We start from the raw sequence: 14,460 nt of genomic DNA, 5'->3' as shown, positions 1-14,460 counted from the left end.
CAAAAAGGATGCAAAAAGGGGAGGCGAAGGAGGTAAAACACAAAATGAAACAAAATTATTTTTTTACAAAAAAAAACACGATACCAAAAAGTAAACGATTAAAGGGAGGAAACTTGAGTAAAAAAACTAATTCTGATGACGGATTGAAGGAAGATTTCATTTAACTTAATTATCTGTAAAAGAATAATTAGATAGTTTTAATTACCCCCACTAAGTTTATTCCAATAAGAAACTCTAAAATGACGGTAGGAGTTCAAGTAAATGTTGTCAGAAAAAACGTGTATAAGAATAATATCAAAACGTCACGAACCGAAAATTAATATGAGATTGGTAAATTAAATAAAAGACTCTAAATGATATAAAAGTTAACTCCCTGGTTTTACAAAAGAAAACAAAAACAACAACGACGACAATAACAACGACAACTACGACGACAACAACGACGACGACAACGACGACGACCACAGCAACAACGACGACAACAACAACGACGACCACAGCAACGACGACCACAGCAACAACGACGACAAAAACAACGACAACGACAACAACAACGACGACGACAACAACAACAACGACGACAACAACAACATCGACGACGACGACAAAACAAAACAAAAGTAAGAAATATCGACCTCCTAAGAATAACCTTTTCGTATTCATGTATCGATGTAGCACACATTATCTGACGTCATAATGTTGTTATTAAACCTCAACACATTAAAACGGAAATAAAATTATGGAAAAAAAAGAGTAAAATATCATAGCTGAACAATGTTTATAACTCAAAGTAAAAAGTCATTTCAATCTCGTAAAAATGGAAGTCGATTCATTAATTCAAAAACAAACACAGATCAAAATAAAGTGTCAAACTTCTAAGGAATAATATGTATGTGTATATTAAATTTTAATCCTCTCCATAATCACCAGTATCAACAGTATTTCGTGTAACAAGCGTCTTGTGTCTCGTTCACTAATAATTACATCATCACACGACTTTAGATAGATTACAGCATTTGTATTTTACTCCTACGTTGATTAAAACAAAGTTCTTTCTGAAAGAAAATCTACGAAGGAGTGTTGTAGTAATACAAGAAAAACCGCGGAATGAAAATTTTTAATGAGATTAAAAGGAGTAGAAAGTAATCTCATTACTTGATACCTAAAGAATGAATACATACAATGTTTTAAACTGTGGTAAAGTTTAATAAAGCGTATGACACCAAATCACTATGCCGCTCTTCCCACTTGTTGATTTCATTTTTCAAGTTTAAATAATGAAATTACTGATAATTTAAACAAGTGGAGGAGAGTCCACATAGTTATTAGCAGGAAGAATATTTATTGAATAAAGTTGTGATGACGTAATGAATATGTAATTTATAGAAATGGTAGACTAGGTGCGTAGAGGAACCTGAAGTATACTTGTACGAATATAATCCTTGTCTTTCTCAATGTCTGTCATCTTTTGGATTTGAACTTTGGTACAACAACCGCGTAATGTTTCGTTTTCTTCCTTACGTCGGATACACTGTAAGCTCTCCTTCGTTGTAGCAACTGATTATTCATACATCTCCAGTATTTGACAGGAAATACGCTCCAACTGTTCACTAGTGGTGCCAGGAGAAAATACCTACAAAGGAGAGTAAATACAAAAGTCATTTGCCAGTGTACCTAAGCAGTCAGGTTTTTAAATACGGGTAGAATTAAAATTTCATGAAAAATGACAAAATATTGAAATCTGATTTAGAAATCTTAATAACTGCTTGATTAACCATACCTCATACCAGTGTTTTCCTTCTTCGCTTTCCTGTACATCGAGCAAGGTAGTTTTCAGCGAGATGAAAATTATAACAGTAGCTACAAACTCCGGACGACATTCTGCAATCAGAGGAAGACGGCATGAGTCATTTAAAAGATTCCAGCAGATTTGTGAAACATTAACTTTTTTCCAACGCTGAATGTCATCGCTCCAATCCCGAAGTAACTTTATGAAATGAAGAAGGTACTAAAAATATTAGGGTTTATATTGCTAACATAGGTTTTGATAAATCGACTCGATAACTATTGCTAGAGGTTAGAGAGTTCCACAGCAAAAACGTTTGGAATATTAATATTTCTTCAAGTCGGGAAAAAAAATGGTCTTGTGGTTTTACTTAAGAAGTGAAACTAAAGAAGAATTATGGCCAGAAATATCATCCAGTGGTAACCGCCACAAAGTACACTACGTAATGCGATGAAGCCTGTACGCTTACCTTATGAGGTGTTTCAAAGCAGAGGTTGAATTGAAACAATCTCATCAATATAAGTTCGCATGTTGTGATACTGTCTCGAAGATTCCAATATGACTTGCCTATTTCCAAGGGTTCTTTGTCAGGATGAGTAAGGCTAAAAAAGAAACTACTCTCTTTATTTATATTCTTTTAACATGTTAACATTGTGAATTTTCTTTTCGCGAAAGTCTATCCAGAATATTTCGAGAAATGTCTAATTTATTGATAGCTATGTCTAATTCATTGTCGTAGGAAGTCTAAGGCTAGAAAAAGTAAAACAAAAAACAAACGAGTTATCGAGTTCTTTTACATAACTTTGTCAAACGTCGGATAAGAAGTGGACTGAAAAACTGGTAACATAAACTTAAATGGTAACACCGTAACATATAAAACAAACTGTCCATAAATAACTCACCGGTAACAAACATTTACGACATCACGAACCTTTTGGGGTTCTTCTTCAAGTTTGGCGGCTATATACAAACATGTAGCAGCGATAAGCTAGAAAGGAGATTTCTCGCTAAATACTTACACATTTTAAAGACAGTTTAAAACACAACAAAAGTTTCAGAGACTCGCTGACATTAACAACCTGTAAGTATTGTGGAACAGTTTTAAAACAAAATAAAAAAATGCAAAACCCGGCTAATTATAAGCGTTAATTCACACAAACATTTTTAAGCTGTTATGCGCGCCATTAAGCCAACGAAATTTTTAGCTGTTATGCGCGCCATTAAGCCAGCATAATTTTTAACAGTTATGCGCGCCAATAAACCAATAATATTTATAGCTTTTTTGCGTGCCATTAAGCAAGCTAAAGTTTAGTTTTTTTGCGCGCCGTTATGCTTACATTGTTATGTTTATAGAAGAAGTAGAAAGTTTACATATTTGTCGAGATCATTCTCTCTTCGCTCTTTCTTCTGTTTGATCACTTTATGGTACAATATGCACGCACTCGTTCGTGGTACAGCACTGAGATGCAAACAAGCACTAGCATTGAGTATAAATTTGATAACATCGCCATGTTCAGCTAAATATTCCTTCATTGTATATGTAAGTGTTTTTTGCTAAACAAAAAAAGAAAAGAAATTATAATACTAATTTATTTTTCAAACGTTGTTTCTTCTGTAAAACAAAACTTTGGAAAGTAGAAAAATAAATATGACAAATCAACTGAGACACTACATTATGAGAAAAGAGAGTTATTATCAACTGGAAACACAAAAGAAATATAAAAACCTTTTAATGTATAATAATAGATAAAAATTTCCAATACATTTTAAAACTATATTAACTCTTCATTATAAAAAATTATATTTCTAAAAATATATATCTCTAATGTATTTACATATAACATACAATAAATATACTACCTATGTCTTATTAACAAAAATCCCAAATAAAGCAGAAACAATATAAATATGGAATCAATTTTAGAAACTGACTTTATAAATTCTGCACGACATTTTAGATATTCGTCTCACAGAAAACGGTAGTTAAGAAAACACTGAAGACTCCTGTTACATCAAACTGATATTAGCTACTTCTTCAAAGGTCTTTTTATAGCGACAGTTCGCTGTCACCTTTTACTATACTGATTATATCTGAAGTTGCTTGGGTGAATAGGAGGTAGCACTCCTCCGTTGCCGTCCTCTATAGCCAACAGATTGTTTTGAACATATCTTTCGTGTTGTCGCTCGCTTAATAGATGTTGCAAATGACTGATTTCAATCTGATATCTACGTGAAAAACCAAAGTATATAAACCCTAAACAAGAGAGGACGAAAATATATGTCGGCGTTAAAAGAAGGATGTAGTACAGCTGATTTTGAAAACAACGTCTAATTTGAACGAAGAAATTAATACAATTGCGTTTACAAAGACTAGAAATATAAATTTGAACATTTTGTCCCACCTTTTGTGATTTTCTTCCATCATTTCTTGATACGTTTCTAGCTGTTGTTCAGCCAGATGACATCTAGTCAGAAGTTCAGCTCTCTCTTTCTCCAAGTTATGCTAAAACAAATAAAAAACTTGTGTGCTGAATTTATATGCTCCTCTCTATTACGCAAAGTATTTTGTTCAGAACGAATAATAAAATAAATTGACTGTAACATTAATTCTACATTTGATTAGCAGAAACTTTATTCTAGACAATCAAATTGTCTTAATTGTTGACATATCCACATTCATTTTATCTCTACTTATTAGAAATTTATGTCAAAAAAGTTTAGCCTTGCTTACCTGAACTGTGGTAGTAAAGTCTCGTACTTTTTTTCGCACACCATTCCAAATGTCACCCACGTTGCTATGACAAAAATTTGTTGATAAATTACATGAATACAACAATTATAACATTTATATTATTTCAAGGAAACACGTGTGAACAGGGTGGTCACATGAATTTAAAAATAAAAAAATTCATACAACAATCCATAATTTTTATTTGAAATTTTATAACCATTGAACGCAGTAAGTGTGTCCAAAGCTACAAATTGAATAATCTTGTAATACAAATGGAATCCAAGGAAAAGAAACAGATAAACAAAAAAACTTGTCTTATCAACATAGGTGCATATCATAAGATATGAAAGATACACTAAAATATGCTAAAAATGTGTTTATAGTGTGTAAATATACCTTTCACCGAAACTTCCATTCAGTTCTTGCTCCTTGATATGTTGCTTTAACACACTCAACTAAAAAAAAATGCTCTCTTAGTCTACAGGAACCACAAAACAAACTAAAAACGTGAACACAAAGCAATATCTTTAAATAAGAACAATGATTGTTCTTTTCTTTTTTTGTATATCATTATCTTTATGTGGACATGTTGGTTTGCCACTAATGACAAATAAACACGCGGACCATGCTGAAATTTCGTTAAATTTTTACGCAGTGGAGAAAACGCAATAGATGACTTGCCAATGTTTACAAAAGTTATAAAAAGTTTGCAATTTTATTGCACATGCGCAAGCATTTCTGTAGGTGAAAAATATAAACAACAGACCACAGTAATTAAAGATATCTATCCAAAAAAAAGGAATATTCGCTTAACGTTAGTGAACTTTTTTAAAAAGAATTAAAAGAATAAAGTTTAAATTTAATTCCAGTTCCTCTGGGATCTTATGCTACCCGAAAAAATCTTTAACTTTTATCAATAGCAATTTTACCCTGTGCAAGTTCTGCTTTTTTACCTACACAAAAGTGCGCACATGCCTATTTTTTTCAACATGAAATCAAAACAACTACGTCACGCAGAAAGTTGTCTATAGAATTTTCTGAGGTGTATTGGTCTGATATCTAGTTAAACTTTCAACCAAGAAAGAACGTTACATTTTCTTGAAGGTCTTTCACTTTTTCTTCTGCTATGCACAACTTTGTTCGAAGTTCATTCCTTTCCTTCGTCTGAAAAAAGAAACAACCAAAATCAAAAGAGGTGAATTTATTGACTCTCATCTTACTGATATAGTTCTCATGAGAGTAGCCTATAGTAAATACAGTTCGCAATCAGACACTACTCTGCGATTCTTGTACTTAAACATTTTTACTGTCTTGTACTTGAACATTTTTACTATGACTATTGGTCTTTTCTATACTTTTTTCTATACTTTTTCTTGATTTTTAAATTTCCTCTGATAGAATTGATGCAATTCTCTTGTCCTTGGTGAAGGCCTCAAATTTGGAAAGAACTATAAGTCCAACTTCCCGTTTAACTCCCAATTATTGTATCTCCTTGTATTTCATAAAAAATTATAAGAATATACCGTCCCTGCTGAATAAACCGTCCCTGCTGAATCAAAATACTTACATAAATCGTTTGAATCTCTTCATCTGGTGGTAACAAAATTTCATATGAACTCGCATCCTGTTCGTTGTAGTCTTCAGTTTGGTTTTTTAATAGCAACCTAAAAATGTTACCACTACTCATCTTCTCTTGGAACAACAACTTGTAAACCATCCTATACTAACATCAGAACAGGATGACGTAACCTTATTACTGCTACTGTGATATTCTTTTTACATGTGTATATTTTTTGATGATTACCACAAGATATTAGATAAAATCGCTGCCACACACCTGACACACTAACACTTGAGGCAGGAAACCATTTAAATAGTCGCATATTCTCTCCCAAAATAAACGGTATAACAATATCGCGATTATTTTACAGAAAAGATATTTACATTATTTGATTTTTCTTAGCTGAATAATTCAAAATAAAACACCTGTTAATTTAAATTTAGAACAACACAAAACACGCACATTGTATTTATGCTTCATTACAAGGAAATGTTCTTAGTTACAAGTGATAAATTAGAGCCATGGAAAACTTGTAAATTTATGTGAAAACCCACTGTCTTTAGACACACTTTATAGATTGACAATCCTCACCTATAGGCGATCAATAACTTTTCATGCAACACCACAATCATTTGCGATGTTTTCTTTTCTTCCTCCAGTTTCGTGTAATAAGTTTTTACTTCGTTGTCAAAAGCTGTTTGTAAGTCTTTTATCATATTGTCGAGTGATTCAATATATGCTTTATTGGTGTTATCATTGGAATTACCAGACACAAAATTCTGAGAGGAAAAAAGTAGTGCTTTCTAGAGCTAGTAGTACAGTGACATTTCTTCAGGCCTATAACATGATTGATTTGGATTTGTATACGATTCCAATATAAAAATACGTCAAAAACTAAAAATACGTCAAAAACTAAAAATACCTGAAAAACTAAAATTATATGAAAAACTGAAAATACGTAAAAAACTAAACCTTATTAAAAATCAAGTTTTAAGAAACAAAAATACTTCCCAGATCACTGGTAACTCCTCAGTTTAGAAACAAGTAGAATCAGGTTTTTATCAAGAAAATACATAGCTAATTTACGCATTTTAGACACATTTATTTCGAACATCTGCTAGGCACTTTAACCAAAAAGGTTGATTCAACAAACGAAAATTTGTCTGGATTTGCTATGAAATGACACCATACTTGCAAGATAAGAAGGCACAACCTTGACACAAGCTTATACTGACACAAGATTGACACAAGCTTGTATTGGCACAAGTGTTAAACAACTTTTTATCTTAGATGTCTTTTTGTTTTCGCTGTTAATGTGAGTGACGTTCGTAGCTATGAAGCAAAAATTTATGTTTACACGAGTTCAATCAACTTACTTTTAAATCAGAGATATATTGGTGCAAACGCGTGCGGTACTCATGTGAAAGATTTTTAAACTTTAGTTCCACGTCTGACAGCTTTGTGTCAACAAATTCTTTTTCGTCCTTCATGATAAGCATTTTCTAAAACAAAACAAAAAGGTTTGTTTATTACTGATTTGTTCAATATCAAACACTGCGTACTAGACCGCACAGAAATTGTCTACGGTAATGCTTCGAATAAACGCCCAGGGCGTTTATTAAATTTTTTGACATTTTTGGGGGGGGGGGGCTTCTATTCAAGGGGGGCGTTTAAAAGAGGGGGCGTTTATTAAATTTTTTACACTTCGTCTCTTTTGCAGTTTTTAAGGATACCTATAGTATATATCTTCACAACAAAAAATAAAAGATATTCACATGTTTTGAAGAATGAACTTCAAAAGCAAAAAACTAAATTTCCAACCTTAAACCTAAGATTTATGGAAAAAGTAAGTAAGTAAGTATACTTTTACCATCGCCTCGCATAAGGGCCGTCTATTCGAGGGGAGCATTTATTTAAAAAAAATGAATGAAAAGGAGGGGCGTCTATTCGTGGGGGGGGGGGGGGTTAATAGAAGGGAGACATTTGTTCGAAGCATTACGGTACATGGCTTTGTGTGGCATGTTTAAAGAGTTAGGAATGTGTGAAAATGTCTACGAAATACTGGTTGTTCAAACTGTTAATAACCCTTCTTTAATTTCCCATGTATACATTACACTTTTTTTCTCATATGACATATTTCTGAATTAGATAGAAAGATTAAACAGTTAACTCTCGATGACATAAAGTTTACAGAATGACAAATTACTGAAGTAGTTTGAGCAAGTTTTCTTTGATATGTGAATATTGTTTCTTCACTCTGTACAAGTTTCTTCTTCAGCGAAAATCTAAACATAGAACATGTTACTTATCAGTCTCGTCTTCGTGAAGAGGCAACATTATATATTCAAATTACACATCAATTTCACTTCTCTCTGAACATACAATACTACTTCGTTCTGTATTTGATTTACAATAAAAGAGAGATGTTTATTAAAGCATGGAGCTTAACTTTAACTATTAAATAACCATAAAATACACAAACATCAAATTCTCCAATGACTGCAGCTCTTTGTGGTGCTTTTCTTGAAGTTGCTTCATATAATTGTCACTGACTTCATCATGATCAACAAAATTCTAATACGAAAAAAAAATGGTTAGGACTTATAGGAGATGACAAAGATAACGAATCACCACCACCACCTGTCATATTCAATTTTGTTTTTCGTATTGTGATTGTGATGAGGAATCTCACCTTAAGCAAACTTTCATTCTCTTCTACCTCCACCTGATAAAAAGAGAATATGAAAAAAATTGTTCGATCTAACTAAAGGATCCATTTCTATATCCACAGTGCGCCAATGTAAATAAATCAGGTGACTTTATGAAACACAAACAAACAATATGGTATTCATGTATGTAAAATTGACTCTGTTACCCGTAAACAACTTCAAAGATTTACCTGTTTCTTGTTATTTGATAATGCTAATTTCAACTTATGAAGCTGTTCATTAAAATGCTAAAACAAAAAAATAAATTTCACGTGATTGAGATCTTGTTATATTGTTTTTCCATCATGAATAATTTTTTGGTGAAAAAGATAAATTAAGGTTTAGGCACTTAGTGCTCAGTTTTTTATTATGTGTAGTTTTTTCAATTAAAGACTAAGTTGTCTTTATTATTTAAACATGAGGTTGTTAACATTTTTTACATTTAAGCAGCCCCATAGTAACATAAGGTAGCAACAGGTAACATTATTATTGCTTTTCTTTCTTTTTATTCCAATTATTTCTGCTTTTTGCTACTTCTGACCTACCTTGATTTGCTGACACTGTAAATCTGTTTTCTCAACATCCATTTTTTCTTTTATCTCTGACAATTTGCAGACCATTTCATTTAGCCCTTCATTTGTAGATTTCTGTAAAAGAAATATCGCAAGTAATACTAGTAAACATGCAACCGGGATAAATATAGGATATAGTCAGTTTAGTGTTGGAAACACTGTTATCATGTCAGTCCTGTGTTGTGAATGTATACATTAGTATACACCGACATTGCCTACAAAATTTTCCTAACATGGCATGGGTTGACACGTAGCTGTGGTAAAGGCACTTGTCAAACATGGCCGCGCTATGTCATGAAGCACCAACCTTTACATTACGAAGCAAACTTCATAACCACTAGGCGACACATTAAGAGTAAGACACCTTAGTATTTGCACATGTTACTTAATAATATATAAAAGAATGCATAAATTAAATAGCCAACATAAGCATAAATTATCATATAAAAATTCTCTGCATTTTTAATTTTTTTTCCCACATCAGATGTGTAAACCAACTGAAAATTTATGTATTTTCTCTTTTTCTCTGAAAAACAGCTTGGAAAATATCTTTAAAGGTGGCAGCAAATTATTTCTTACATAATCATTTACGAAAGGTAACTTTTCTTTTATAACACACTTGTCACAATTTTATGGCTATAATGCATTATCTTTCACAAAAATATTCAGCCTCAACAATTTCTCTTTAAATTAAAGTTCATGAATAATTAATTAGTTCTGCTGAATATAGCTTTAGTCTAGGTGCTTGCAAAATAGTACAGAAGAAAATGACGTAATTATTAAAGGGAAACGTTAATAACATCAAAGATGGCACATTATAAGACAATCTTCATTATGCTACACTGCATGAGCTTTAACACTCGATAGCATATAAACTTTAAAATAAAGTATTGTTCATTGGATAATAAAACAATTTGTTGTACTGTTAGGATTCTTATTGGCTTAAAACTAGAAATAAATCTGTCAACTCGAGGACTTGGGCTTTAGCCTGGATAAGTTTTGGGCGTCCTCAGGCGATATTAAAGATTCCGCCTTTGCTGGTGAAAATCAAAAAGCTGCTTGGTGCATAACTTTTCAAGTTATAACTGGAGGCAGGAACAAGACAAGTTTGGATGTCTTTATTCAAAAACATCACACCTAGCTATTGGTACGTACCTTGAATTTCTTTTCTCATTTACGTGCTTATACAACAATGCAAATAGGTTGGAAGAAAACTTGCAAAAGTTGTTATAAACAATTTTTTAAAAAAATACTGTTAATATTGTGAGCTATTTAAGGAATGGAGAAAATAATAAGGCTAGCCAATTTACATACTTGCAAGTAACTAGCAATAAACCAAGGATCATAACATTATTTAGTATTGGGAACAGCATTAAGTGCCCACTGCAAATTCAAGTTTTTATATCTTCCGAATTACTTGCTAATAGTTATTATTGATAGAAGTTTTGTGAATTACCCATCCTTATGCAAAGATGTATTATAGTGTTTGTTTTAATACTTAGTCAAACACAATTCCAAAGGTGGCAGTACCATTGTTTGGGACAGGCTGTGATTACAGCTGAATATTTAGCAAATGAAACCACAATCATGAAACAGCTTTTGACTGAATGATAAATTTTTTTTCCAGAAAATTAAAAGCACACACTAAGTGTTTTTAGGTATCCTGCGTTGGCCAACTTTTCATTAAATTTGCCTTTTTACATGTGTTATTGATAGCTAACCTATAAGTTTATTTTGCATGTACGTGGGCTATCAAGTGTCAAAACAGTTGTTTAAAAGATAAAAAATTCGTCTCTAAATAGATTATCGATTGTGCTCATGTTTTGTGCAGGACACACTACGATTATGTGAGAGTTGGCATAAATAAAAATATCGCCTAAGTTATTCATTAGAATTCAAATTTCTGAAACAGACGTAAACATTAGCACATTTCTACAAAGAGTTATCTAGCTAACCTCTTGCTGATATCGAGTCTTCACAGATTGATAGTTCGCTTTTAAGTTGATATATTCTTCAAGAAGATCTTTCTTGTCCTTGTTTACAATATCAAATTTCTCTTTCAAATCGGTATGCACCTTTCTTTCGAAGGCTAAATGGCGTTCAAGTTTTGAGGTTTTTTCCTGTTCAACCAGTAACTAAAAAGAGGAAAGATAAGTACAACAATTGCTATAGAGTCCTTGATTGTCATGACATAAAATCTTAGAATTATTGTTCAATTTGAATTAAAACAAAAAACAAAATTCCATATTCAGAAAAAAGTCAAAAAAGCACACCAAATATTACATGCAAATATTACATATGGCAATATAAGCTGTGCATAGCAGACAACACTGATGTCTTCGATTTCTTATGTAAAGACAAAATAAATCTCTTGTGGTCTGCCCAAGAAAAGGAAGGTCAAAATACCTTATTTTTCAACTCAAAAAACTGTGTCTCTGCCTCTTGTTGAATTTTGTTAGTATGGATACGCAGTTCGATTGCTTCTTTCGACATCTAAAAATAGTATACTTTTAATCTCACTCACAATATCATCAGAATTTTTTAAAAGGATCACATTCCTATTCATTTAAAAAGGGAAATGATAAAACTTTTTGAAAAGAGTTTTTGGTTACCCCTTGCAGGGGTCAGTTCTCATAGCCAATAAACAAATAGTTCTTAGATTTAAAACAATATCAGTAAGTTATATTGAGAATGTTATCTTTGTACATAAGACAACTATACCTTCAGCTTTTCTTCCGTAGAAAAGACATTTTTTGATGAAATATCAGCATGCGAAATAACAGCCTTGTTATATTTTTCCTTTACGTCACTCATCATGTTTTCCAAGTTTTCTTTTTCATTGTGCAGTTGCTTATTTTCCTGATCAAGATGTGCTATTTTTTCTTTTAATTCTTCTATAAAAGCATCATCAATGTTTTTATTCTTTGATAAATTTCTTTGCAGAGCTTTGATTTTGATTCGGTACTGTCGCAATAAACTCTGTAAAACCGTTTTTTGTTAAAATTACTTAACAACCAACAAAATAAGCTTTATCTATCTGACTGTTTTAGGTAAAAAAAATGTGTTTTTTTTTTATTATACCACTCTTTTCTCAATGACATTAATTTTATTGTTCATAAAAAAATAGAATTGATGCTCTCTCTACTTATCTGGTGCGAAAATATCAATAGTATCAAATTTGCTGGGACTATTTAATATTTAATTTCAAGTGAAGTGAAAAGTTATTTTGAGAAATCCTAAAAAGATCCTCTTCTATTCCAAGTACTGACATAAAGTCCTTATTTTATCAATTTTTACCTTCATATGTGGCGAGTTATCCACTGGATAATTGTAAAGTTTACAGAGCTTTGTTGCTGTTTCAAGAGAATGTTTATTACTCATCGAAACGTATGGTTCCATTAATAACATGAAATTAGTTATGCAGTTCCCTCCGATCATATCAGACAACATCTTCACTGTAACATGTGATCTAAATAAAAGCTATAAAATTATCAATTGTTTTTAGAGTTAAATAATGTTTAAGATATTCCAGCACTTCACATTAAAGTGAAAACACACCCTTAAATGTTCAAACATTTTTATTTACCTGTTGACAGAATCATAAGCATGAGGTGTTGCCAGCCTTATAAAAGATTCAAGCACATCTACAGAGCTCACAAACTGCTCATTCTCATTGGAAGCAGCTGGTAGGCATATAAAGCGAAACCAGGAAGAAACAGGAATATCAAATCCATCAACAATCTAAAAGCAAATTAAAATACTCAAGGTTTAAATGATTTTAGACTCTAGCTAGCTTCAATCTTGTCTGTTATAAATCAACATTCATCATCAATACTTAAGGTAATGAAAACTGCCTGATTTTTTGGTCTAGCTTGATATCTATCAATTTGTACTGGATATTTGTTCTATCCTTGTTAAAACAACAACCCACAAAGCATGAAATATTTTACCTTTTGGAGAGCAAGCTCAATGATGAGATTTGATGTAGTGCTATCCTTAGAAATTTCAGATTGATGTAAAGACTCTTGAAGTGAGCTCAGTAAAACTGTTGACGATAGAGTACCCAAAGATAACACTTTTGCATTCTCTATCATGATGCCATTAAAATCATCTTCCACAACTTGAACATTACCTAAACCAGTGAAATTATAACTTGTACACCTATAAGGAAATTGTTGATGGGAAAAAAATATGCAATATTTTTAACCAAAATGGGAAAATTTTATTAGTTTACTGGATATAAAACAATTAAGCCAGCTCTTGCCAGAGTAAATTAATATTCCAATAATTTAGTATTTAATATCTGTCTGTCAATCTACCTTCAACTGGAGACGGCGTTTCCAATGTGGGAATAGAATCAGTATGTTTAGTTGATGAGTCCCTTCCAGATAATGACTTGTTACGAGCAGATACTTTCGGCAAACATAACAAATCTTTAATATTATCTTGTTGAACTTCAATCACTCTGATTAGAATCTCATCTTTCCTGTTCGATGATAAAGTTGATGATTTTTTACCCTCTTTAGCTTTGCATTGTTTAGAAAAAGCATTGTATATTTGCTCAATTATGTAACTTAATAGTCCTTTATCACTGTGCAGCAACTGACTTTTGACAGCACCCAAAAATAAAAACAAGGTGTTATATCCACTTAAGAAATATCTTTCCAAATCTTCCAGACATGCTGCGTATATTTCGTTATATCTTTTTGGTTTGTAAAAAACTTTATTAAAGGTATAACTAGTCGAATTGTATGTTACTTGGTTTTCTGATATGGTGTACTTCTCCTTTCCTTTTGGAGTGTTCTTCTCACTGTCACATATTCTACAGAATCCTTGTATGGCAGTCATGACTACATTTTTTAAAGAACCATAATGATGTGCCTAGGTTCTAAATAATTAATAAGTTTTGAAATATATCTACACACAATTCAACTATCCTGAGTTTCATTTACAACAGTGCGGCCACAAAAATTAAAAAAAGAATGTTACTTTTCCGTGATACTTATGAAATATTATACCTCCACTGAGGCTAGTAAAAATGTTTCTAAAAGTTAGAAATTGAATAATAATTCTTGCACTTGTCAAGTCAAGTCAACAAAAAA

The 14,460-nt window shown here is 32.0% G+C and overlaps 2 protein-coding genes across 6 annotated transcripts; both read right to left on the bottom strand.

Annotated features, from left to right (window-relative positions):
- Positions 1-1,108: 1,108 nt before the first annotated feature.
- LOC130630735 (cyclin-Q-like) lies at positions 1,109-3,343 on the bottom strand. Of its 2 annotated transcripts, none has more exons than XM_057444328.1 (5): positions 3,158-3,343; positions 2,689-2,774; positions 2,256-2,388; positions 1,781-2,008; positions 1,109-1,633 (listed from the first exon to the last, which is right to left on the bottom strand). In XM_057444328.1, exons 1-5 carry the CDS (start codon positions 3,317-3,319, stop codon positions 1,562-1,564), a joined length of 681 nt encoding a protein of 226 aa, XP_057300311.1. In that variant the 5' UTR covers positions 3,320-3,343; the 3' UTR covers positions 1,109-1,561. The 2 variants fall into 2 exon arrangements, with proteins under 2 accessions (XP_057300311.1, XP_057300313.1); XM_057444330.1 differs by having other exon boundaries at positions 1,781-1,987.
- A 138-nt stretch (positions 3,344-3,481) lies between these two features.
- On the bottom strand, positions 3,482-14,384 carry LOC130630732 (coiled-coil domain-containing protein 78-like). 4 transcript variants are annotated; one of them, XM_057444321.1, is made up of 20 exons: positions 13,678-14,383; positions 13,309-13,490; positions 12,945-13,099; positions 12,656-12,827; positions 12,080-12,337; positions 11,765-11,851; positions 11,314-11,493; positions 9,332-9,433; positions 8,978-9,034; positions 8,771-8,803; positions 8,561-8,652; positions 8,285-8,363; positions 7,455-7,580; positions 6,670-6,857; positions 6,085-6,235; positions 5,610-5,681; positions 4,914-4,972; positions 4,518-4,581; positions 4,189-4,289; positions 3,482-4,012 (listed from the first exon to the last, which is right to left on the bottom strand). In XM_057444321.1, exons 1-20 carry the CDS (start codon positions 14,204-14,206, stop codon positions 3,853-3,855), a joined length of 2,847 nt encoding a protein of 948 aa, XP_057300304.1. In that variant the 5' UTR covers positions 14,207-14,383; the 3' UTR covers positions 3,482-3,852. The 4 variants fall into 4 exon arrangements, with proteins under 4 accessions (XP_057300304.1, XP_057300305.1, XP_057300306.1 ...); XM_057444322.1 differs by having other exon boundaries at positions 3,485-4,012; positions 6,085-6,181; positions 13,678-14,381; XM_057444323.1 differs by having other exon boundaries at positions 3,903-4,040; positions 13,678-14,384.
- Between the last annotated feature and the right edge of the window lie 76 nt (positions 14,385-14,460).

The sequence above is a fragment of the Hydractinia symbiolongicarpus genome, chromosome 2, assembly GCF_029227915.1.
Source record: "Hydractinia symbiolongicarpus strain clone_291-10 chromosome 2, HSymV2.1, whole genome shotgun sequence".
NCBI classification, from domain to species: domain Eukaryota; kingdom Metazoa; phylum Cnidaria; class Hydrozoa; order Anthoathecata; family Hydractiniidae; genus Hydractinia; species Hydractinia symbiolongicarpus.
The sequence above is the reverse complement of the archived record's forward strand: the minus strand, read 5'-3'. Positions and strand labels throughout refer to the sequence as shown.

Coding starts and splice junctions, on each gene's coding strand:
- LOC130630735 (XM_057444328.1), bottom strand. CDS start 3,319: ATGAAGGAATATTTAGCTGAACATGGCGATGTTATCAAATTTATACTC. Junction 2,389..2,688: donor GTCGTAAATGTTTGTTACCG/GTGAGTTATTTA, acceptor TTTCTTTTTTAG/CCTTACTCATCCTGACAAAG. Junction 2,009..2,255: donor GCTTTGAAACACCTCATAAG/GTAAGCGTACAG, acceptor TAATATTTTTAG/TACCTTCTTCATTTCATAAA.
- LOC130630732 (XM_057444321.1), bottom strand. CDS start 14,206: ATGACTGCCATACAAGGATTCTGTAGAATATGTGACAGTGAGAAGAAC. Junction 4,290..4,517: donor ACTTTACTACCACAGTTCAG/GTAAGCAAGGCT, acceptor TATTTGTTTTAG/CATAACTTGGAGAAAGAGAG. Junction 4,013..4,188: donor ATGGAAGAAAATCACAAAAG/GTGGGACAAAAT, acceptor TTTTTCACGTAG/ATATCAGATTGAAATCAGTC.